The sequence below is a fragment of the Propithecus coquereli genome, unplaced genomic scaffold (assembly GCF_000956105.1).
Source record: "Propithecus coquereli isolate 6110/MARCELLA unplaced genomic scaffold, Pcoq_1.0 Scaffold108, whole genome shotgun sequence".
In the NCBI taxonomy this organism is placed as follows: Eukaryota; Metazoa; Chordata; class Mammalia; order Primates; family Indriidae; genus Propithecus; species Propithecus coquereli.
The window spans coordinates 3,312,927-3,337,396 of NW_012134747.1; the positions used below are offsets into that span (position 1 = coordinate 3,312,927).

The 24,470-nt window shown below is 39.2% G+C and overlaps 1 protein-coding gene across 1 annotated transcript in view; it reads left to right on the forward strand.

The window, feature by feature from the left end:
• Positions 1-24,470, forward strand: part of DYNC1I1 (dynein, cytoplasmic 1, intermediate chain 1) — a 277,749-nt gene that overhangs the window by 208,196 nt on the left and 45,083 nt on the right. The window contains exons 10-13 of the mRNA XM_012647409.1: positions 3,303-3,449; positions 7,896-8,009; positions 10,570-10,703; positions 14,579-14,723. Coding sequence (XP_012502863.1) covers positions 3,303-3,449; positions 7,896-8,009; positions 10,570-10,703; positions 14,579-14,723 — 540 coding nt within the window. The remainder of the gene's footprint in view (positions 1-3,302; positions 3,450-7,895; positions 8,010-10,569; positions 10,704-14,578; positions 14,724-24,470) is intronic.

The following is a 24,470-nucleotide window of genomic DNA, read 5'->3' on the forward strand; positions in this document are numbered from 1 at the left end:
TTTGGATGAAAAATAAAAAATTAGTCAATCATCCAAATGTTTGCCACGATTACATCAAATGTCAGGGTATGTACAAACATCTTGTGAAATGATCGAATTCTAAAGTTCACATCTATGTAACATCTATGTATCATGAACACATGTAACATGAACACATGTTCACATCTATGTATTATACTGCCTTAGTATTTCCATATGAATGATAGTGTCAAGTGTGATGTACCATGGAGATCTGTGTTGAACACAGAAAAAATTCATATATGTATATGAATATATATATATTTTTAAACATATACATAAAATGCATAAAATATGTATTATAATTAATGTGTTGAGCTTAAAAGATAAGTGAAATTGATGAACATAACTATATCTCATCTTCCAAATATAAAATGAAAATGAATATATCTATCCTTTTTCCTCATGGAGATGTAAAATTGGTTTGCAGCAAAACAAAGTAGACTCTGGAGGCAGAACTCTGGTGCTTCAAGGTGTTGTGACTCTTTTTTAGCATTGATTTGACTTTTTATCAAACTTAAATAGAATTCTGAATTTGAGATGGAGGGCTTTTGTGACATTTGAAATTTTTTTGAAATGGTTTAGTCGACCTCAGTTGACGCTAAGCGTTGGATGAATAAATGAATGAAGAGTGAACAAATGGGTGAATGATAAAGTAGGTAGAGTTCTTACCCTGTGGGTTGGATTCTAGTTGGCTGCCAACTGTATGTTTCAGTTTCATAGAAATACTTCCACTGTTTGTTTTTCTCTGGTTTAGTCTCTTAACAAACAGTGCAAGATTGGGAGGGGTATTTGCTGGTATTTAACTGAAACATAGACGCAATCAAGAGGTTGAATTCCGGATTTTTTAAATTGAATCACATTCCTTTATCCATATTGATTTGAGCTTTGGTAAATTCAATTGTTGATATCACCTCAATAATTTTAAGTCTTTCTGAAGCTTAAAAAAAAAAACTGTTTTCAACATAGCTCCAGCAACATAAGAATTTCATCAATTGAAAACTAAGAATCATTTCTGTGGGATGTGTAAAACAAGAAGCTGACCAGCATTATTTTCTTTTTCTTTAATTCAGGATCATTATTGAGAGTTATTCTTGAACTTTATGAAAACCAGATTGGGGCACGAGCATGTTCTCCATCGAATTGTGTTCAAGGAATTGGAACTGAAAATCATTCAAACTAGGAAAACGTGACATCAAAAAATAGTCTACATTCTTTCTTCTCCCTCAGAGTATCTGAGACTGTTTCTGACTAGGAAGCCTTAGGCAGATAGTAGATCTGGATTTTTTTTTTGTTTTTTGGGCTTTTTTTAGAAATGGATGTTTAATTTACCAGTCCGAAAGAGGTCATAATTTCTTTTCAATCACTACTGTGCTGCCTTAGCAATACAACTGTTTATCCTCTCACTTGTTTGCTCAGAAAGCTGGGATTTCTAACCATTGCCCACAGCAAAAATTCCAAATAGGGCCATTCAAGGCCTTCTTTTGTCCAGTCCAGGAGACCTACTCAGCCGCATTTCCTACCTCCTGCCTCTTCCATACAAGCTCCCTCTCAGCTGGAAAAGACTCTGGACTAACTGTTCACCAGTCTCTGTTTTGCTGCTTCAGTCCTTTCTCTCCATTATCCCGTCTCTCCACTTGCTGAATGTTCCACATACACTTCAAGGTATGACACAGTGACACACCCCCTTCCACCTCCTTCTTTTTTTTTTTTTTTTTTTGAGGCAGAGTCTCACTCTGTTGCCCAGGGTAGTGTGCAGTGGCATCATCATAGCTCACTGCAACCTCAAACTCCTGGGCTGTCACTCTTGCTCAGGCTGGTCTTGAACTCCTGACCTCAAGCAATCCTCCTGCCTCAGCCTCCCAGAGTGCTAGCTTTACAGGGGTGAGCCAACACACCCAGCCCAGGCGGTCTTTCTAACCAAGATCTTTCCACCCTTCTCTCTCCTCCCTTAACTAAAACAAATCTTCTCCTTCTACCCACCCCCTCCCACACACACAGACATACACACATGTTCCCAGGATTTAGTCATAACATGTAATCACATTAAAGACACTTGTGTGTGCAAGTTGTTCCCTGCACAAGGATGTCAAGCCCAAGGGAGAAGTAAGGGCAAAAATCCATCTTGCTGTCCACTTGCCAAAACAGGTGCCTGCCCCCATGGCTGTGTCTGTGCAGAGGGGCACCTTTTTCTATTTCACACAAAGGCACTGTATGGACTAGGAGCAGCTCTGTTCATCTGCATCCTTGCTTTTCTAGTTCCCTTTACCAGGGCACAACTTTGTTGAGGGCAATGACTACCTTTTTATTCCCACCATGCCTGGTACAATGCCTTTCTTACACATAGTAAGTTCTCAATGACTGTTCATTGAAGACATGAAAGGTATTTATTAAAAAAAAATTACTTCCACTTATAAATGCAAATATGCAAAGTACTGCAGGAATCAAAAATAGACTTAGCAGATGTAAAACAGTAACTTGTCTGATTTTAAGTGCATCATGGTTCTATCTCAGCTGAGTAGTTTCCTACAAAAATGTGGTGCCCAGTAGTCTTTGTGGAATTTCAGAAATGACATTTGTGACAGATCATGGTAGAGCATGGAAGAGTGGGACAGAAATCCATTTCGGGCTGTTTGTTAAAACAGGCAAAGAATAACATGAAGAATTGTCTGAAGTGGGCAGGACAGAGGTCAGGGAGAACACCCGTGGGAGGTGCGGGAGTCTGGGGTGGAGCCAGTTGCATCAGTCTGAGGTCAGTGTACTTCTTAGAAGTCTACATTAAGCCAAAAACAAAAAACAACAACAAAGCATCCCATCTTAAACCTTGCAGCTAGAATTACTCTGGCCTTACAAACACTGCAAACAGTGTAACTTGATGTGGCCATGCCCTCAAAGTAAACAATTGCTTTGTGAAGCCTTCAGGGGAGAATCAATATTAGTTCTGTTGAAACTTTATTCCATAAATGGGAAATGTCCACAGGACAAACTTTACAGTCCACAAAAAAAATGATGTACTTAAGGTAGGTTTTATGCCTATTTGGTGACATGGCCAGGACTTAAAATTTCAGAGTTCAAGTGGTAACCATTGACCAGCCTGTCAAGAGAAAGGCCTGTGTCTATGTACAAAGTTCCCTAACTATGCACTTCACAGTCCCAGCTTTAAACAACTGTGTGTTGTCCAGGATGTGTTGCATTTATGTGATGACCTGCTTCTTCTTCGGAAGAAACAAGCCTTCTATAGGACACGCATTCACAGAGACTCTCTCTCTCCTTTTTCCTTACAGTCATCCGTGATGTCTGTCTGCTTCGCCCGTTTCCATCCTAACTTGGTGGTTGGTGGCACTTACTCGGGCCAGATTGTCCTCTGGGACAATCGAAGTCATCGAAGGACACCGGTGCAGCGGACACCCTTGTCCGCTGCTGCACATACGGTAAGTCAAACTTTTGTCACATCCGTCTCAGCCATCCAAGCCCTGAAAGAGGAAAGAGCTCAACTCACAAAAGTATGGATGTTTCCAGGAACAAGTTATAAGTATCTTACCCAAAGGAAAAAAGTCATTTTATACAAAAGACACGTGCACTTGAATGTTTATTGCAGCACAATTCACAATCGCAAAGCTGTGGAACCAACCCAAGTGCCCATCAATACATGAGTGGATTAATAAAAGGTGGTATATGTGTACCCTGGAGTACTATTCAGCCATTAAATAGAGTGGTGAACTAATACCTTTTGTAACAACCTGAGTGGAACTGGAGACCATTCTTCTAAGCAAAGTATCACAAGAATGAAAAAACAAATACCACATGTACTCGCTATTAAATTGGGAACTAATTGACCAACAGTCATGTGCACATATAGTACTAAAACTCAACATAAATAAAGTAGGTGGGAGGGGGGAGGAGGGCAAGAGTAAATTCACACCTAACGGGTACAATGTACACTATCCAGGTGATAGACACACTTACAACTTTGAATCAAAATGTACAAAAGCAATTCATGTAACCAAAACATTTGTACCCCTATGATATTCTGAAATTAAAAAAAGAAGTATTTACATTATAGTTATTGTATCTTGACTGACTAAAAGAAAGCCGAGTGAAAAGTGGTTGAAAGAAGCACTGGGTTTAGAGATATTTCTTAATAACCTACATGTTCTAGCATGTAGAAAGGATCTCCTCGGAGGCCCCAAAGACCACCAGTGAAGAGAAACTTTGGAAGAGGCATCTGTGGAATTTTTTTCCTATAGAAACCCTTCACATTTACATTATAAAGTAGAAATACATATTTTCAAATAAAGCATGAAGGGTAAGCATTTCATGTATAGGGATGGTATATATGGGACTTTTGCCAACAGGCCTTTTCCATTTGAGATTTAAGAGAGTACTATGGCTTTAAATTCTGGAATGTGTGATGTAAATCTCAACATAAAGTCTACAGTGACAATATAATCCCTAGGGTTAAAAGTCAACATCTCAAAACCATTACCCATAATTTAGTAGAAGAGGTTCACTATAGTCTTCGTGAGACAACTATTCTGTCATTTCCTTTAAGAGAATGACAGGTGTGTACAGCAATTGTTAGGAGGAATGAGAAGACAGGCATGTCTCCATCAATCCTGGCTACCTTGACATTCAGGATAACTGATGTTCTTTCTCTGAAATGCCCAAATTATGCCCAAGGATACAGCTCTACTATTGTTTTCAATTTCCTTAATGTGGTTGCCTCATCTGTTTCATCTGCTGGCCTCAAAATCATTCTGGCTTGAAAAAGGACTGCTAGCTGCTTCAGCTGAGACCATGAGGAAGAAAATTCTTTCACTCTTGGAAGATTGACAATGGGAAATGACAAATACCAAGTCTGTCCTAATTTTGATTGACGGGGGCCAAAGACACATGCAGGTGAAACTAGTTCTTGGGAATCTTGGGAAATTGCTCTTGCCTACCCTATTTCTCCAAACTAATTACAGAAAATTGTGGCCCAGGAGAAGACAGGCTTAATGCAGGTGTTTGCTCAAGTAGTGTGAAACCACTTCTTGACTCTACGTGGATGTCTGTGCATTGTGAACATACCTTTTGAAATTTCCAAAATTATAAATCCAAATGGTAGAACATTTAGCAATAAGCTTTTGGGGAGAATCCAAACCCAGGGCCTCTTCCAAAGAGTTAACCATTCTTTTTCAAGTAACTTAAGAGTGTGATCATCACAACTAAAATACTATTGTTATCAAATGTAGTGGCATTATTTCTGTTAGAAAATAAACAAAAATGTGTCCACTTTTCTCTTTCACTGTGTTTTATCTAACCCATAACTAAAAGTACACAGTTAATTTTGTGATTGTCTTTCCACTTCCATTATGGCCTGACTGGTTGGAACCAGGATCAAAAAGGAGAAAGAGGCTCACCGCAAATTACTGACTAATTTCCTTTCACACCCACCACACATGTGCATTTGGGACAACAGGAAATCATAATTAAAACAAAAATCCTTCTGCCACACAGTTAGTTTATTCCTGAAATAAATAAAAACAATCTGGCATCCTTACTGGAAAAATAAGCTATACTGTTGTTTCTTTCTTTTCATTAAGTAGAGCTCTGTGTGTGAGTGTGTGTGTGGGGGGGAGAGGGATGCGTGTAGGCATGGTGCAGTATCTGCTTCTGTTTTGTTTTCTTTACAGCTCTCTTTTTTCTTTTAAACCGAGTTCTATTACTCACGGAAGCACAGGCCGGTAGTTCTGATTAAAGCCCAGGAGAGGCTGCCACACACACTCCTTCTCTGGCTGTTTGGCTCTACAAATTCTTCCTGCCTTCTTTCCCCTACTGCACCTTCTGAGTCCTAACCCGTTAGAGTTCTGGTGATTTGTGTTGATGCTCAGTGATTTAACAGAGAAGCCCCATGGTTAGATGGATATCAAGTTTGTAAGAATATTTGGACCCTGCTTTCCCATTCTTCACTTTTAGTAAGCCTACTATTTTTAGGTGAGAATTTCTTACACGCATTCTTCCATCTGATTTCCACACAGAGCTTTGCACGTTGTGTGACTCCAGGTGTGAGTTTGATTGTACGCTGTCTCAGGCTCCACATACACCAGAGACTTGGGAAAGAGTATTGTCTGCCGTCCCACAACCAATCAGTCCTCTTGATATTTAGAGACCTGATCAGGATAACACTTAGTTTCAGACCTCTGCGGTATTTACAACTGTGTAGATCCACCAGGGCTAATTCCTTTGAAAGTTTCAGTAGGAATGTGGTGTGAAAGACATAGGGACTCAGTTGACTATCCATCAACATGGGTGAAAGAGGGGATGTAATTGTCAAAAAAGAAGATGTAATCTTAGGATGCATTAAAGCAGGTGTATTTTTTTTATCACATGAGAATTGACAATTCAATGCACCCAGATTTCTTTGTTCTGCTAGTCAGATTATAGTAAATAGCTCTGTTTCATTCTCAGAACTTCACTGTTAGAGGAACTCAGATAAAATACAGCATATTCAAAAGAGATTGACAAGGATGGGGAAGGTTTTGAAAACCAGCTACCCAAGGAACAGTTGAAGGAATTGGTAATGGTTAGTCTGACTAAGACAGCACTTGTTGGGGGTAGGGGTGATGTGAAACAACAATCTATAAATACTCAAACAGCTGTATTGTTTTGACTTGACCAGCTTGATACTAGATCAAAAATATCTCCTTGGACTTTCTTTATCCTCATGAGTGGAAGAAAAAACTCCCCAGGAATCAATGTTAAAACTGGCTACCCTTTAAGAAAGGTGTTTAAGTGAAGTTTGGACCACCTCTTGGTTGAGGCAGATGAGTAGCTACACTAGATGATTATTACTGCTCCTTCTGACCAGCAGTTTATATGATAATAATAGTTTGGGAACCATCCTTTATATAATATCAACTTTCCAATATTAAAGATTGTTTCATTATAGTTGTGGCGAGGTATTATGGACAGTAACTCATCAAGAGTAAGACTTAGACTGTCAGCTATTTGCAAAGAGAAGCATCAAGTAAGTTGTGGTTTGGCCACTGATAGCTAAGCTGCCTGAAATCAAACCCAAATTGCTGCTAGGTTCTGTTTATGCTAACCTTCCATTTAGTGTTTAATGCGCAGCTGCAAATAATTTTTGGCGTACCGTTTAGAATTCTGCAGTGGGATAACCTACTGGAGTGTGATGGAAGGTTAGAGCATCTTGCTTTCAGTTCCTGGGATGTACAAGTGACCTTTCTCAAGGCCCTGGCCAAATGTAAGCCTCCATACTACTCCAAATGGTATTTTGAAAAATAAATCTATCATTATCCTAGATTTTGCAGTAACATTAAAGGACCTAATTTTATCTCACTAGGTATGTTGTGCCAATAATTCACCACCAATATCTTCCCCCCAAAATTAAATATGCAGATGAATATTAACTACTTTTTATAAAGAATGTTAACAAATGTTCGACACTGTGACTGTAATTCAGATTTAGTAACACATATACCTTCCAAAAGTCAATAGTCCTACCCTTTTGAAGACTGTCTTTTTCCATCACTCATGTCGAGCTTAGAAGCCAAACTCTGCAGCGGAGACCTATCCACATCCCCCTCCCTACCTTGCTTCTGCCCCACCGAGCCTCATTTGCTCCCTTTAGTTCCACTGCGCTGCATCTGACTGAGCAAGGTGAAGCTTTGTAAGGATTTCCACTACTCTGTGTTGCTGCCAGAGCCTTTAGAAAGAAACCAGGTTCAAATCAAAAGTGGCAAATGACCTAAGGCTTGTATTATAGTAGGATTATGTCACTCTTTAATCCTTGTTTTGGAGTAATGTGTTTGACACTCAAATGTAAGCATTTCCTCTTGGATCTGTGTCTGATCCTCCGTGTTTATGTTTCACAGCATCCCGTGTACTGTGTCAATGTTGTCGGGACCCAGAATGCTCACAACCTCATCACTGTCTCCACCGATGGTAAAATGTGTTCCTGGAGCCTGGACATGCTCTCAACTCCCCAGGTGGGTTTGTTTTCCCCTACACATAAGTGCATCCTGGTTAAAAGAGATACCTACTTAATGGAACATAGTTCCTAAAAGCCAAACCCTCACATCCTATAGGAGCTAAAACCAATGGATGCACTTGAAAGAGTGGGGCCTGCTTTCAGCAGTCTCCTCTTGAAGCCAAAACCCATTTCCTTTACCACAAATCATGTAATTATTGTAATACGTTAATCCTTAGGTCAGTTTCAAGTGAAAATGAAATAATCCATTTTAAAGCATAGTAATTATGGAAGTTGCCTCTGGTATGAGTTGTGCTTACCCTACAGCATCGTTAAATAAATGCAAATGAGGTTGGAGCTCAGCAGAGCAATCCCTTATGGGTTCTTGCCTTGGAGAAAAGGTCTCCCAGCAAAACAGAAACCCATACCCTTGCTTGTATCTGCAGCCTAGACAACCGCCTGTGTGTTTGAAGAATTTGTCAAACCATCTGTTTTCCCCTCTGGAATGTTTGTTAGGATGGCTCCTGCCATTCCTTGCTCAACAAATGAGAAGTCAAAAATGAAAAAGTTCCAAAGTTTCCAAACCACTACTGATTGCAGTAATAGGAACCAAACAAAGGAGCAGAAGTAGGAGAGACTGTGGAGAGAACCTGCGTGTAAATGCAACTTGCAAAATATACGTACGGATGCAGACACATGTGCATGCACTCATGAACACATGCACACGCACTCTTTCCACATTTCTCTGTGTGAAAAAACAGTACTTCATCATCCTCCAACTAAAAGCCACAAAGAAGAGTTCATTGTTACAGAATTTGACAAAAATGTAAGGGAACATGAAGAAAATTGTAACGGATATCTAGGAGATAATTTTCAATTTTAACATTCCTATTCCCTTTCCTGGAATAACATCACTAGGATGCCTGTCACACAATTTTAGAAGACATTAAAGTTTCAAAACATACATAAGGAAACATGGAAACTAAAGAACCTCCTTTAAGTCTTCACAAAATACAGATGCACAGAATACTAAGACTACATCAGTTCTTTTTATAACTGTAGGGGGGAAAAGAGAGAGTGCTAATAAGCTGCTTACAAGTGAAGTTCCTCTATTTTTGCTAATCATTAATATTACACAGGTCTGGAGTTGTGTGGGGGTATCTTATGGCTTGGTCTTAAAATTCTCAGCCATGTGTTGTTTTCTTTTAAAAGCACAGAACTTGTAAACATATATAAAAATAGCAAACTATTTAGGAATTTTTAATTGGCCATTTTTTAAATTGCATATGTATTTGTGTAGGTTAAAACCAGTTATACGGGGCTTCAAGACCATTCGTATTAGTGTCAGCACACCCACAGGCTGCTGTGTCTATGCAGAGGTTGAGAATTTCATGGCATGGCTTCTGTGGATGGCACGAAGGAGTAGGAAGCACTGACAGTTATCCTCGTCCCTCTCTCTCCCAGTTAGGCAACCAAAAGACTTCACCTTCCTTGCTGCTATTTTCAGTGATGGGACAGACCACTGGGTGCTCCAGTTTTCTGTATTACATTGTCATAGCGTCTTCTCCTTCAGCCCAGATGTTGATGCACTTGCTATGCGTGGATCTCACAAACTGTGAGCACATCACGGGACCACACGGTCTGTGCTGCGTATGCTGTTAGCATGTGCTTTTGATGTATGGGCTCCTTGGCTGAAATGACCCGGTTTATTTGTTTGTGCAAGAAAAACCGAACTCCCAAGAAACTGTAATGGGAGTTCAGTAGTGATACCCCAGATGGGAGTTCATGATACCCCAGAATGATTTTTCAAAATTATTAATATTTCAGATCCACAAAATAGGCCGTTGGATGTAAATAGCCAGACATACTCAGGAACATTATTTACAGTAAATTACTCTTCTCTGTTATTAAACTTAATTCAGCAGTGTATCTTTTAAAATTGGAAATCTTTAATTTCCAATTTAAAAAATCATTTTATAGAAAATAAAGACTTTCATTAACTATTTTAAAGGCTTATTTAAATATCATTCTTTGTGGGCTTATAGCCTACACATCCAATGGCTGTCCTTCATGAAATCTAGTCCTCGTTGAAATCTGGTTTTTATGACCTGAGTGACAACTTTCTGGTTTTAGTCCATGGAGGACCCACATTCCTGCTTTGACAAATGTGCTTAGTACACCTGATATTAATACATGTGTATTCTCATGAACAATTGATTTTGAAAATGTTTGTAAATACAAGGGTATTGTGTGTTTTATTAAAGCCTGGAGCTGACAAGTGTAACCATTACAGTATTATCTTTAGTTTCTGCACCATTAGTTTCAAAATTCTCACCTGTCATCTCTGCCTGACTTAAGAAGCAGCAGCACATGCTGATGAAATCCAGCCGGCCTGAAACCAGAGCTCCACAGAAGCATGAATGTCAGGGGCAGTAAAGCATGGTTTCTGGCACAGCCGGGGGCTTTTGTAACGCTGTGTGAAAAGCAAACAGACGATTTAGCCAAATGATTTTTCCGTGCTCTCTTTGGCATGGCAAGGAGTTGACAGATGGAAATGTAACCACACCGTGTTTTGGTAGGAGAGCATGGAGCTGGTGTACAATAAGTCCAAGCCTGTCGCTGTTACCGGAATGGCTTTCCCGACGGGAGACGTCAATAACTTTGTGGTTGGCAGTGAGGAGGGTACAGTCTACACGGCTTGTCGTCATGGAAGGTGATTTTCTGTTTTCCTACCGATGACATGTTCCTCATTTCCCAAAGTCTGCTATCACCTTCTGGAGTATATCCACCTTGCATTCTGAGAAAGGCATTTCTGAAGAAATGCACAGCACAACTTCAAGTCTTCCTTATCTTAAAGCATACATACATCCGCTCTGCTCATGGCCATTGGGAAGTCTTTGGTGGTTCTTGCAGCCTTGGGGGGGAAAGTCCAACCTTCTTAGCATATCAGATGAGACCACCTGCCCCTGCCCAGCCTCCTCTTCTCCACACACCTTCAGGCTCCATCCGTGCGCCCATCGGGGTAACAGTGCCCAGATATTTCTCATCCCTCCACCCCTCCACGCACCTGTACATTCACCCTCTGCTGAGTTTAGCGTTACTCTCTGTTTTGCCTGGTTAATGCCTCCTCATCACCCAAGAGCCAGCACAGAGTTCATTCCATGTTGAGACCTATCCTGACTCTTGGGCAAAGAAAACTTCCTCCTTTAAGTCCTACTGAATTTTCATTCCTTTTATTCATTCATTCTTTCAAGGAATATTTACTATTACTAAGAACTTATCATGTGTCAGGCACCATCATAAGGATACAGTAAAGAACAAGGCAGTCATAGAGTTCATGTTCTAGTTAAGGGTAAAAAACAAATAGGCAAGTAAATAGATAGTTTAGGATGACAAGTGCTATGGAGAAAATCAAGGTAGAATAAGTAGAATATGACTATAGGCTGTAAGACTTACCACTTCCTATATTTTTCTTATGCTTCTACAATGATATTAATCATATTTTGTTTCAATTATTCATTCATCTGCCATTTTTCTCTTACTAAACTATTTCCATTTCATCTTTGATTCCCTGGCAAGTTCCTGGCACATAGTAAGTGAGGAGCTAAAAATCTATCTGGGGAATAAAGAAATGACAATTTCTAAATATTATAGAGAAGTGTCTTAAAACCCTTCCTCCCAGGCCGGGCGCGGTGGCTCACGCCTGTAATCGTAGCTCCCTGGGAGGCCGAGGCGGGCGGATTGTTTGAGCTCAGGAGTTCGAAACCAGCCTGAGCAAGAGCGAGACCCCGTCTCTACTAAAAATACAAAGAAATTAATCGGACAACTAAAAATATATAGAAAAAATTAGCCAGGCATGGTGGCCCATGCCTGTAGTCCCAGCTACTCGGGAGGCTGAGGCAGTAGGATCTCTTGAGCCCAGGAGTTTGAGGTTGCTGTGAGCTAGGCTGATGCCACGGCACTCACTCTAGCCCGGGCAACAGAGTGAGACTCTGTCTCAAAAAAAAAAAAAAACCCTTCCTCCCAGTCATAGGGGTTGAAACTGTGGGAGTCACAGAATCCACTGTGCAGTTTCCAGGTGATAAGAACTCTGCCTTGATTGAGAGATTGGCAAATGTCCCCAGAAAACAGAGCCAGCAAGATAAAAGTGGAATCCAATAATTTGGACTAGATTATAAAACTGCATGCAGAACTTAACAGGTGGTCTCACATCTTTTGAAAGATTCACTATGTTCACACTGGTGCTTAATTTCTCTTGTACTTTAGTAGTTCTTGTTCAATTGATTTATTCATCTCTCGCATTCATCTCAGGCTATTAAGATTTAATGAGGACTCACAAATTGTTCCAAGTTCATATTCCTGTGTTTTTGTGACCTGTAGAAGTAACAAGTATCTGTGGCTCAGCTCTGTGATTCTTTTCCATTCAAACAATACAAGCTGTGATGTTCCTGCTATTCTGCACATAGAAACAAACAAGATTTGCCCTGCTCACATGACTTAAAGATGACTTGGTGAGCTGTGTCTCACAGTTCCATGTCCAATGTGCCTCCTTCCTAAAAGCTGGCAAAAAGCACACTTTAAAGTCTTATCAAAGCATATAAAGATCTCATAAAGTTACTCATTCACATACACATTTGCCACACACCTATTTTGAGCAAAGTGTTTTGCTCAATGGTACAGGGCCTGCAGGCATCATTTAAACTTAGTTTCTGTCTTTAAGAAACTGATGAATGATAAATGCACAAATATCCAGAAGACAAGTAGAATGTCATAAGTGGCATGAGAGGCGCAGAGGGTACAGTGGGCCAGATATGGAGCCACAGCTTTACCTGCACACGTGTTGGAACCAACAGGGCATAGGATCAATTGACTTAATCCAGAGTCCTTCCTTATCTGTGAAGGCTATAGAACATGTTCAGTGATAGTTTTCAGATTCCTTCTTTTTTAGTTTCTCTAATGTGCATAACCTTTTCTGTGATGAGTATTTTTGGGCTGTGGCTATTGTCCTTTTCAAGCACAATCAAGTATACGCTCTGAGATTCAAAAAAGGGTCCCTAGGACACACACCACAGATCTCTTTACAACAAACCTCATTTTGGTTTTTACGTTGGTCCATCTAATTCCATCAGAAATATAAAATACAAACCTTAACGAAGTCATAACCTAGCAGGCATTGGCTTTGTAGTAATTATAAATGGGTCATACGGGGCTATAGGGAGAAGCGGGGCATTGCTGTTTTTCACCTAATACAGAGAAGGTGCAAATCCACTTCCATAAGTTAAACAAGGTCTTCATTTTGCACCCTATAAAGCCTTTCAGGATACTGTTAAGAGCAAGTGGAGTCTCACCAGGGCCCACTTCAAAGACCGGTTCCTCGGTTCATTAGAACAAATTTCAACGATCACATGTAGAAGTGCTGTTAGCAGTTTCACTGGGCGTACTTTCTGAGTGCCTGTTACACGGGACACACACTGCAGCACTTTGCGCATGATTCCACATTTTGTTCAGCATGTTGGCATTTATTGGTGCTCCAGAGACCCGCATGTTTTAATAATGGAATTCATTTTTCCTCTTGGTGACACAATATTAAGATTCCACAATCCCCTACATATTTGTCATATGTAAAATCTTATGCACATGAATTTTAAAATATACTATTTTTGGTATATTTTCTCAGATTTCCCTAATTCTGTATGATTGCACGCAGACTATTATTTGATCATAGAGGGCTGGAAATAATCCCAGCTTTGTTAAATAAGTGAAATATGTCTGTGGGTGGCTTTTAAAATGTGTATCACTATTTCTCAGATGTGCTTCTGTTTTTAAAAAAGGTAACAGGGACATAAGATTGTCCTTTTTTCTTTGCTATTTCATGCAACAAATATTTATTGAGCACTTACTGTGTGCTAGACACTTGGCAACAAGAAAGACAAGGTACTTGCCCTTATGGAATTTACAGTGGATTTGTAAGTTTCTCTTCTGTTTTCACTGAAGAGAAAACATCATTTTCTCCATATTTTCTTTAAATCATGTGTATCATGGTGACAAAGGTTTCTACAAAATGTTACATTTTTAGTTATGCCAACTTAATTTAAGAAATTTCCTTGAAAGAATAAATGATTATTCCTCCAAGGACGTATGGAATTTCATAGCCAATAGGCTCCCTCAAAAGAGTTAAAATATAATAGAAGATATACAAAATGCCACTTCAGGAATAAAATAGTCTTACTATAAATACGAAAGCTTCTGAGATCTAAGTATATTTCTTTCCATCAAAATAGCTGCATCTACAATGACAGGACTTGAGGAACTCCTGAAAAAGGATCAAATGATAAAATTTGATATTCAATTCTGAATTTTAAAAACATGTAGTTGCCCCAGATTGTTTTTAATCACCAAAAATAGTGTCATATGTTTGCAAACAATTTCCTTCCCTCAAGATAACGGTGAAAGCAGGTTCATTTTTAGTGGTGTATGGTGGTGGTTCTAAATTATGGAGAAGTCATTATGCAGAGATGAGTTTGGGTTTTTTTTTTTAAGCAATCTCTGATTTGCAAAGGTCACCACTCACATGTGCTCTTCATGCAGCAAAGCTGGCATCGGTGAGGTCTTTGAAGGTCACCAAGGGCCAGTGACGGGAATTAACTGCCACATGGCAGTGGGCCCAATCGACTTTTCCCACCTGTTTGTTACATCATCGTTTGACTGGACTGTCAAACTGTGGACCACAAAGGTAAGAATACCTCGATTGAAATTCTCAGGTAATATATAGGGGAAGAGGATGGTTTTTCATTTTCCAGGGAAGTTGTAGGGGACAGCTGGACCTGAATCCTCTTCCAGGCGAACTGACATTGGAATTTCATACACCCACTGGTGAGCCCAACCTGCCTCAGAGCTAGTTAAGGGTCACTTTCTCAGTCCATTTTACTTATTTTTAAATACGTAAAGTAATACTGGAAAATATTCTAACTGTAAAAAATTCAAATGGTTCAAATAATGATGAAACTGACATCATTCTTCATCAGCTCTAACCTGGTCCACAACATCCCCTTCATTGCCTGTCCCTCAATCCCCTCCCCAGAGGTGACCTCTCTTATCAGTTCAGTGTTGGTCTTCCAGAACGTGGTAGCATTTACTTACTTATGTGTGAACTTAATGGAAAGATATACTTTGGGACTTCAGTTGTTTGTTTTATTGTTTTGTTGGTTGCCTGGGTTTTGGGGGTTTTTTGTGGGTTTTTTTTGTTTGTTTGTTTTTTTCCCGTGGTGGTTTTCAAGCTGGTAAATGGATTATGTTATGTGTGTTTTAAAAGGTAATTGTGACCATGTTTTAGAGCAAGAAGAAAAGCAAAAGCCATCTGAAAGGAAGTTGCAGTAATCTAGGGAAGAAATGACAGTGGCCAGTGGTTTAGACCAGTAGTCTGGGATAGAAAGAAGTAAATGGACTTGAGAACCATTTGAGAGATAAAAGCCACAGAAATTGGTGATTGGTTTGATAGGTGGAAGGAAGGAGAGGGAGTAATCAGCAGAGGGTCCAGGCTTCTGACCTGGGCAGCTGGTGCATCGTGGCAGCCCTCACTGTACTGGAAAGCACCAGAGGAAGGGTGTGGAGGGGAAGAGCTTTGCACATGCTGCGGTTAAGGTGCCTGGGAGGCCCATTTCAACATCTCCACTAGGACAGATGAAGAGAGATAGCTGCAGGTATGCACCTAGTAGCAGTCAGAATAGCAATGATATTCACAGCCAAAAGAGTGTTTTTTAAAAGAAACAACTACGATTCAATCTGAAAGAAGAGGGATACTTAGAAAATAAATGGGAGAAATGGAATTAGAAAAGAGATTAAAAAGTAACTCAAGTAATAAAAGACAAATTAGCATTTTGTGTGTGGCTTCATGGGTATGAATGGAGAAGACCATGTCAAAGGTACATAATGGGCTCTTAATTGTATGAAAAAATGCACAACCTCCTTGTAAGAGAAATTCAAATGAAAACTGAGTTGAGAAACCTATTTTCAGCTTTCAGATGGACAAAAATCTAAGTTTCACAACATACTCTGTGATGAGCGTGAAAGAAACCAGCCATTCTCATTTCCATTGCCATTGAAAATGCAAAATGGCACAACACTATGGAGGAGAATTTGGCAACATCTAAAAATAATACATGTGGCAACATCTAAAAATAATACATGCTTTAACAGAGCAATTTCCACTTCTGGGAATCTATGCCAGAGATAGACTAGCAAAAATAAGAAAAAGACATATCCAATTTGAATTGGACTTACCAGTAAGAACTCATGGTGTGTATTATCTTTAAATATGCAGAAGGATATTCACTGAAAGATTACTTGAATAGCAAAAGACTGAATTCAACTCAAAAATCTCCATCAGTAGGGCACTGGGTGGATCAAAAGTATGGTACATCCCTCCAAGGGAGTATGGCTATGGAGGTGCAAGAAAAAGTGAAGATGATGTCTACATGCTATTAATATCATGGAGTGATCTCTAGGACATATCCTTAAATGAGTAAAGCAAAGTAGAGAGAAGTACAAATAGTGTATTATCATTGTTTAGAATTATATTTATGTATATTTAAAAGTTGAAAGAATAAACCACCAAAAAAAGTTACTTATAGGGAGGCAGGAGGCTGAAAGAAACAAAGATAATAGCCAGACTTCTTTGCATATACCTTGTTTGTACATTTGATGTTGGAACCATGTAAATATCTTATATAGTCTTAAAATGAAATAAAATAAATTTAAAAATTGGTTCCTAAAAAATTTAAAGTAGCATGAATCAACTTTTAGCGTGGTTCAAAGTGGTGGCAAAACCTTACAGTAAGGGATGATTTGAAGTGACTTTAAAATCCTCATGTTGAGTATTCATTCCTAAAGGGATATATTTTAAGGATTAAAAAAAAAAACTACAAAAAAATCTTAAACTACTTCTAGTACTCATATTGCTGGTTGTCTTTTTGTCACTGTTATTCTGAGACTATTGTTTTTGTATTATGACATAAATGATTATGTTGGTGTCATTGAGAACTGAGATTATCAGCTTGGTTAAAAAGAGATACTCAGCACGAAGTTAAGTAACAATTCCGTAGTTATCCTGAATTTGAGTTAGACTTGTCAGTAAGAACTCATGGCGTATATTATTTTTCAATCTAAAAGAATATATATTCACCATACTATCTACCAAAAAGATCTAGAAACAGCGACCAATCCAATAGTAATGACATTCCTGGTGCCCAGAGTGTGCTCCCAAAATACAAGTTCCACTAAAAAGAAACCAGGGATTTCAGAAGAAATTCCTGATTCTAGGTCAAGAGCAGGACATGCATAAAATGAACTGAGAAAATGTTGTTATAACAGAAAGCAAGGAAGCTACCAAGCACTACAAAGTTTGTGTCAAAAAGACTTGGAAGCCAAGTTGAGTAAGCTTTTGCTCACCCAAAGAACTTCAATAAGGGTAATAGATTCATGAGTTGATAATGACACTGAAGAAAATAAACGAAAAACCTCATTGGTCACCTTTAGAGAATACTAGGCAAACCAACTCATGATTTTGAAAGGAAAGAGTCAAACATTTATTCTGTTTTTTCTATAGGATTTGTACTTCAAGGTTACTAAATAGTTGATGAGGGGAAGTTTTTCCAGGTAAGGAATAAGAAATGATAGCATTTTAATATCATCATTTTGCCAACCCTATTATGTAGGCAATGATTATTGGCGATAATATTATTAATATAAAAATTGAAACATTTATACTTATAGAAATAAACAGTAGTGCTTATGAAGTAGGCTTATGAATTTGAATCTGCATCTTATCAATCCTCTAGGTCTCTGAATTTAGAAGCAATGGGAGATGCAGATGCAAAATATTAAATAATACTATAAGGGTATAATCAGCCAGATCCACACTATGTGGAAATCTATGGGACAACTGACTTCATTTCTGCAACAAAACCAAAAAATGTTTTTTCAAGGGCAAAAAAGAAATGGAAGTAGAAACTATAGAATAAAGAACAAAACAAAACTTGAGACATTTCAAACAATTTCAAAATATGGGTCTTAATGTAGATCTAGATTCAAACAACCAACCAATTGAAAAAAATTAGAAGGCAGTCAGAGAAATGCAAAGACTGTATATTTGATGTTATTTATGAATTACAATTTTTAGGTGTGATAATGATACTATGATCACATGAAATGGATTTACCTCTTAGGGATGCATATTGAAACATTTACAACAGAAATTATGTGATGTCAGTGATTTGCTTCAAAATAAGTAGTTGGGAACGGGAGAGCTTGTGGATATAGATGAATAAGATTGGTCATGTATTGACCATTACTGAAGCCAGATGATTGATATTAATCTCTGTATTTACAAATATGTTTAAATTTTTCTATAGTAGAACACTGAAGAAAAACAGAATAAGAGGGAGTGAGTAACAATGATAAATATTTCAGAAAAGTAATATTAGGACTGGAATATGTCCATTGTGTTTAGCAACTCAGAAGCCACTGGTGTCCATGGCAAATCCAGTTTCTTTGGGGTGTGTCGAGGGTGGGACACAAATTACAATGGGTTAAGGAGTGAGTGGAAAGTGAGAAAGCAATAAAGAAAAATGAAGATCTTTTTTTTCTTTACTTTTTAAAAAATATTTTGAGATTGCAGAGACTCTCAAAGATGTTGCTGCTGTAGAAGAGCCAGTAAAGGAGGAGAATAGGAAGTCCCAAAGTGTAAGGTAGAGAAAGGGCCAGGGAAATGTTGGCATGAACGGAATTAACAGCATGGGCAGGGGAATGAGTTTTAAATTTGAGCAGTGATGTCTTTTTTGTGGCAACAGGGGAGCAGGAAAGGATGGGAGTGTCAGTGTGTAGGTTTAGTGGGTAAAGGCAGAGCAAACTCTCCTACGATGGCTATTTTCTTTTAATGAGAGAGGAGATTAAATATTCTGCTGAGTGGGAAGTGAAGGTACCGAAGGAAGCAGATTTCAGCTGGTCACAGAGCCTGGAAAGAGCTGGTTAGAAAAAGCAAAGATGGGCTTTGGGCAGTGTGGAGGCCCCAGTTGCAGTCGGAGACAAGAGTTGTTTAGTGGCTTTAATCTTCAGGACTGATTTCCTTCAAGAGAGCTTGGCAGTGCAGATATGGGCATGAAGGAGGGGGGCAGTTAGATGGATCTGGGGCCAGAGCCTTACCGGTGGGCGATGGGAGGACAAATGAACTTGGAATTTGGAGACATGGACAAGAAAGCGTTCGATGTTATAAGCTAAGGATTCTAAGATGGAGCAGAAAAGAAAGAAAGAGAGACAGGAGAAAGAAAAGGGAGCAAGGGATTGGATGCTCCTGTAAAATCAAAGAACAGGTATGAAGGAAGTAATTGAGTAAGATAATTAGTAAATAATAATAAGAGATTATTATTAGGAAGTGGGATGTTTGGATTTAGTATTTTACAACTGAAATAGTTGTAAGTGATTAAAAAAAAGTCAAAGGTGTGATCATGTGCGTAGCTGAAGTCTAGTGAAGGTGAAATTCAGTGGAAATGAGGGGGTCACAGAAACAAAAGGTCAAAATGCTGGTATGCTGTGGGCTTTGGAGCGGGTCAGGACAATGACCAGACTGGGATAGAAAAAGATGACCAGACAGTGATCACAGTGCTACTGTCCTCAAAAAATTGGGAGGATAGCTCAAAAGAGGTAAAGGATGATACAGCCAGATGGCCTGAGCTTTAAAGAAGCAGAACTTTTTACTGGAGAGCTAAGGAGCTGTGAAAAAGCTCTGGGACGCAAGTAAGAAGCGGACCCTCTTGCCATCCTGAAATAGAATACAAGATAATGAACAGCTTCTACCTTGAGGAGACGGCAGGAGGGGCAGTGAGCTTATGGCACAGCAAGGATTCCTCTGGTGCAGGCAGGAGAGATAGATTCCAGTGAGAAGGCTGAGGATGGAGGCAAAAACATTTACCATGGAATGAAAGATGGGGGCAGGGAGGAGGCCATGGTGGAAACATCTGGAAGGAAGGGAGCAGTGAATGATGGGTTCAGGTGAAATAAGGACTATTAGTGATTTCAGAAAATGCTATGAGACCCCACGAGGAATGGGAATAGGGGCTGGAAAAAAGGGCCTAGAATTCAGAACAGGGTGCTAATCTTGACAAATTCTAGCACAATGAGGACAGCACGAAGGGAGAGGGAATTAAAACATATTACAAGCAAGGAGGTGTCCATGGAAGTCAGAATCTGCTAAGGAGTGTGTAACAATGCACCTGCCAGAAAAAAAAAGAGGAAAAAAAAAAATAAAACCCATTACATTGCCCTCCTGCTAAACCCCCTACCTCCTACCCCCTACCACATCAAGTTTCATCATTAAAGCACTGTCAGGGAAGACTTCACTTTGAAGCAGAAACTTTATTGGAGTGGCTTACCTTGCAAACAGAGGACCAGGCTGCATTCCAGCCAGCTGAGTCAACAAACGCAGAAGAAGCCATTTTCATCCACATGGCTGGAAGGTAGGGAATCCAGTTAGGGAATGAGACTGGAAGCATAGATATATACGTGATTGTGCAGATTTATTTTTATTTTATAGGTGATGACAAGTCATTCTAGGAGGGAATTAATCAAAATTTAATTTTAAGGAATTTGCTTTGCGATACTATGGAAGATGAATTTGCTCGTGGGCCAAGATCAACATTTATTGAGGTCATACTGTGTACTAGGCTTTGTGCTAAATGTTTTAAATCCATCAGTCCATTAAATTATTACAATAAATCTATGAGTAGATATTAGTATCTCATTCTATGTGAGAGGAAAATAGGCACAAGAGAGCTTAAATAACTTGCCTGATGTTCTCAGGGAATAAATGAGGAAACTGGGATTCGAATTCAGATTTGTGTGACCCCATAGCCTATGTTCTTTCCTACACCAGCATGCAGAGCCTGGAGACAAGACGGCCACTTACAAGCCTCATTTGGTCATCCAGTGACTAACTGACCTGATTTGAGAGCAGTCAGTGATGATTCTGATGCCTCTGCCTTAGACATCTGAGTGGAAGAACGGTGGTGCCAGTGACTGAGACAGGGCATTACAGGAGGAGGAGCAGACTTAGGTTGGAGGTAGAAAATTAGCAGGCTGGGCACACTCAAACTGAGGTGCCTAGAGATTCCTACGAGGTGATTGAAGATACTTGTCTCAATACGTTCAGATTGCTGTAACAAAATACCTTAGACTTGGTAATTTCTAAACAACAAAATTTATTGCTAACAGTTCTGAAGGCTGGGATGTCCAAAATCGAAGTCCCAGATTTGGTGTCTGGCGATAGCTCTCTACTTCATAGATGTTGCCTTCTTGCTGTGTCCTCACATGGCAGAAGAGCAAACAGGTCCCTCAAGCCTTTTTATAAGGATACTAATCCCAATCGTGAGGGCAGAGACCTCGTGGCCTAATCACCTCCTAAAACTCCCACCCTTTAATACTTTAATACTATCACACTGAGGATTAAGTTTCAACATATGAATTATGGGGGGTGGGAGGAGGACACAAACATTCAGACCACAGCAATACTGAAGTTCAGGGACAAGAGTTGAGTTAAAAATATAGACATACCAGTGATCAGCATATAGTTAGCCATTTACTCCCAAGGTGAAAATTATGAATAGGATGTGAATTGAAGAGGATATAAGTGCAAACTTGGAGCTGCAGATGCTATGGGTGCTGAGGCATGAGAATGCTCACAAAAGAATGTGATAAAGTATGTTGAAACCCCGAGATGTCAAGAAATATACAGACAGCAAGGCAAGAAGAGGGTCCCATGGACCTCAGTAAGAATGATTTTAGCGGAGCACTGGGGATAGATTGCGGGTGGTTGGAGAGTGAAGAGGGAGGACAGCAAACACAGAAAATACAGACTACTCTTTCAGACAGACATGAGGTGATAAACAGAAGAAGATAGGGCAGCGACTAGCAGGGAAAGCAAGGTCAAGGACGGATTCGATTATTATCGTGTTCTTTCGGAGACTTGAGCAGGTTTGTGGGCTGAAGAGAAGGAGCCAGTGGGAAGTGTAGATCAATAGTGTGTGGTTTAAAAAATGCAGAAAGAGGATTTCAAGTGTCTGTGTGGGGTTGGGGTAGGGAGAAGACGCAGGACACCGGTAAGCCTGGAAAAAGTCTACGGGGAGGTTTAGCTAAATGGAAGTGGAGGGAGAGCAGGGAAGGAGGGAAGGTCCCTCTTTCCTTGGTGAAGTCAGAGACACAGTTATCTGCTAACAGTGATGGGAACTGAGATGTGGTAGGAGAGGAGGGAGGTTTAGAGCAGGTCCTATAAGAGGTAGGAAAGGTCTTGACTCCACAGGATGTCTGAACTGCACAGGTTTGAGGACCACCCAGGGCTAACTATCACAAATGCATTTCATGGTGATGTCTAATTTAAATTTTACAAGGTGATAAGAAGAGCATCAGGAAATAGTAAAGTTGCCTTTGTTGAATCTCTTTTCAGAAATCTACTGAATCTGAGATTCAGAGCTCTCCGCAACCAGCCCACACCATTGCTATAGTAGCAGATCGACAGATTCAGATGTGGGGGATATACTACTTGCCCACAGTTCTAAATTAAGTGTTCTCAACGTGTAACAGCATTACCTGGGGCTTATTAGAAATGCAAATTCTCCAGGTTCCACCCCAGACCTCCTGTATCAAAAGCCCTGGGGATGGAGCCCAGCAATCTGTGTGTAAGCCTTCCAAGTAATCCTGATCCTGCTGGAATATGAAGAGCTGTGCTCTAAATCGCTGTGAAGTTCTCTTTCAACCTTCCCATCCTACAGAGCTGGTGGGACAGTTTGGTTACTTTGAGAGATCCCTGCTTTCTCCCAGGGACCTGGGGAGCTAGTTTAGGGTTCAGGCAGGTGAATGAAAACTATTGTCCCACCCCCAACCAGGTTTCCTTATGTAATTAATGTCTTACTTGTTCTGGCTGTGGGTTTGCACTGTGAATGTACTTGAAACCCCAAAGTAATTATAACTTTTTATGGGGTACTGGGAACAAGAGTTGTGCTTGAAACTCTTGAAGGCATGGGCTAGTATCTTTCTCCTCTTCTTAATTTGAGCAAACATAAAATTCAAAGGAAACAGTAACTACATCTCTTAAAATTGTTAATCACTTTTGCAAGACTATAACTAAAAATAACCTTCTTTGTCTTAATATAAAGGGCAAAGTGAGAAAAATACTATTTTTGAAATACTGGTTTGGCCTTTTTTTTTGGTCTTATTAACAATGAGAATTTCCAGAGAGATGCACAGCTGAGAAAGAAATGAAGTGAGTAATTATTTTAGGCCCTTCTGACAATAAAAATAACCTTCTTTGTCTTAATATAAAGGGCAAAGTGAGAAAAATACTATTTTTGAAATACTGGTTTGGGCTTTTTTTTGGTCTTATTAACAATGAAAATTTCCAGAGAGATGCACAGCTGAGAAAGAAATGAAGTGGGTAATTATTTTAGGCCCTTCTGACAATAATGGTCACCTTAGTAATCTTTATTTTAAACTCACTGGATATTATTATTTTATTATTTGAACAAAAGAAAAGAAGTTTATGGTGGAGTCTCACTCGATAATTGGATTAGAGTTGATGCTAAGAAACAAGACTTGGAAGTAGTCAGAAATCAAATGTAAAAAGAGGCTACCATATAATACTTTGTTCATAGAAAATAAGTATAGTTCATAAAGATAACCAAAAAAAGTTCAAAGGCAAACCAAACAACAGAAAACATTGGCAATACAAATGTGCATTTTCTATACTCTGCTAACCAAGAATTCACATTTCTAACACAAGATGAAATATTAAAAAAGAAAATCTGTATTCCAGGGGAGAATGTCATGCTGGAATTAGTGCACTGAGAGAAAGGAATCTAATCTTGAAGCCTGTAGCCAAGTCCATATGAAATCACTTTGCATAACTAAAATGATTGCCAGAGAGACAATAGCACATCACATACTATGCTACAATTTCAAAGATCAAAATTAAAAAATAAAACTTCTCTACATAGAATTTTAGAAATATTTCAGTTAAATGGAAAAATATATTTGGAGAAAATTCAGTCATTGTTAATTATCTTTGTGATTTGAATAATTAATATCCCATTAATTTTATATTTAGTTTTATTAAAACTCTCCTCGAAGATTGAGCAGGTTGACTTTTTGAACTAGGAAAGGCTAAGGGAGGACTATAATACTGCATGTTTGGGGGGTATTTGAGGTTCTTAACAACACACAAAAGACTGGCTTAGTTTACGAACACCAAATAGTCACATTTATTATAGGTGGATAATTTACCTACCTAATAGTATTATGCAATCTTGATATTTTTAAATGATTCTCTCTTATTTTATTACCTAAGTTGACTTACTAAGAAAAAATAAGGAATTGCACATTAGTGACAGAACACTTTTTTTGGTCAGAAACATAAGGCAATATAAATAAGGGCATTTTT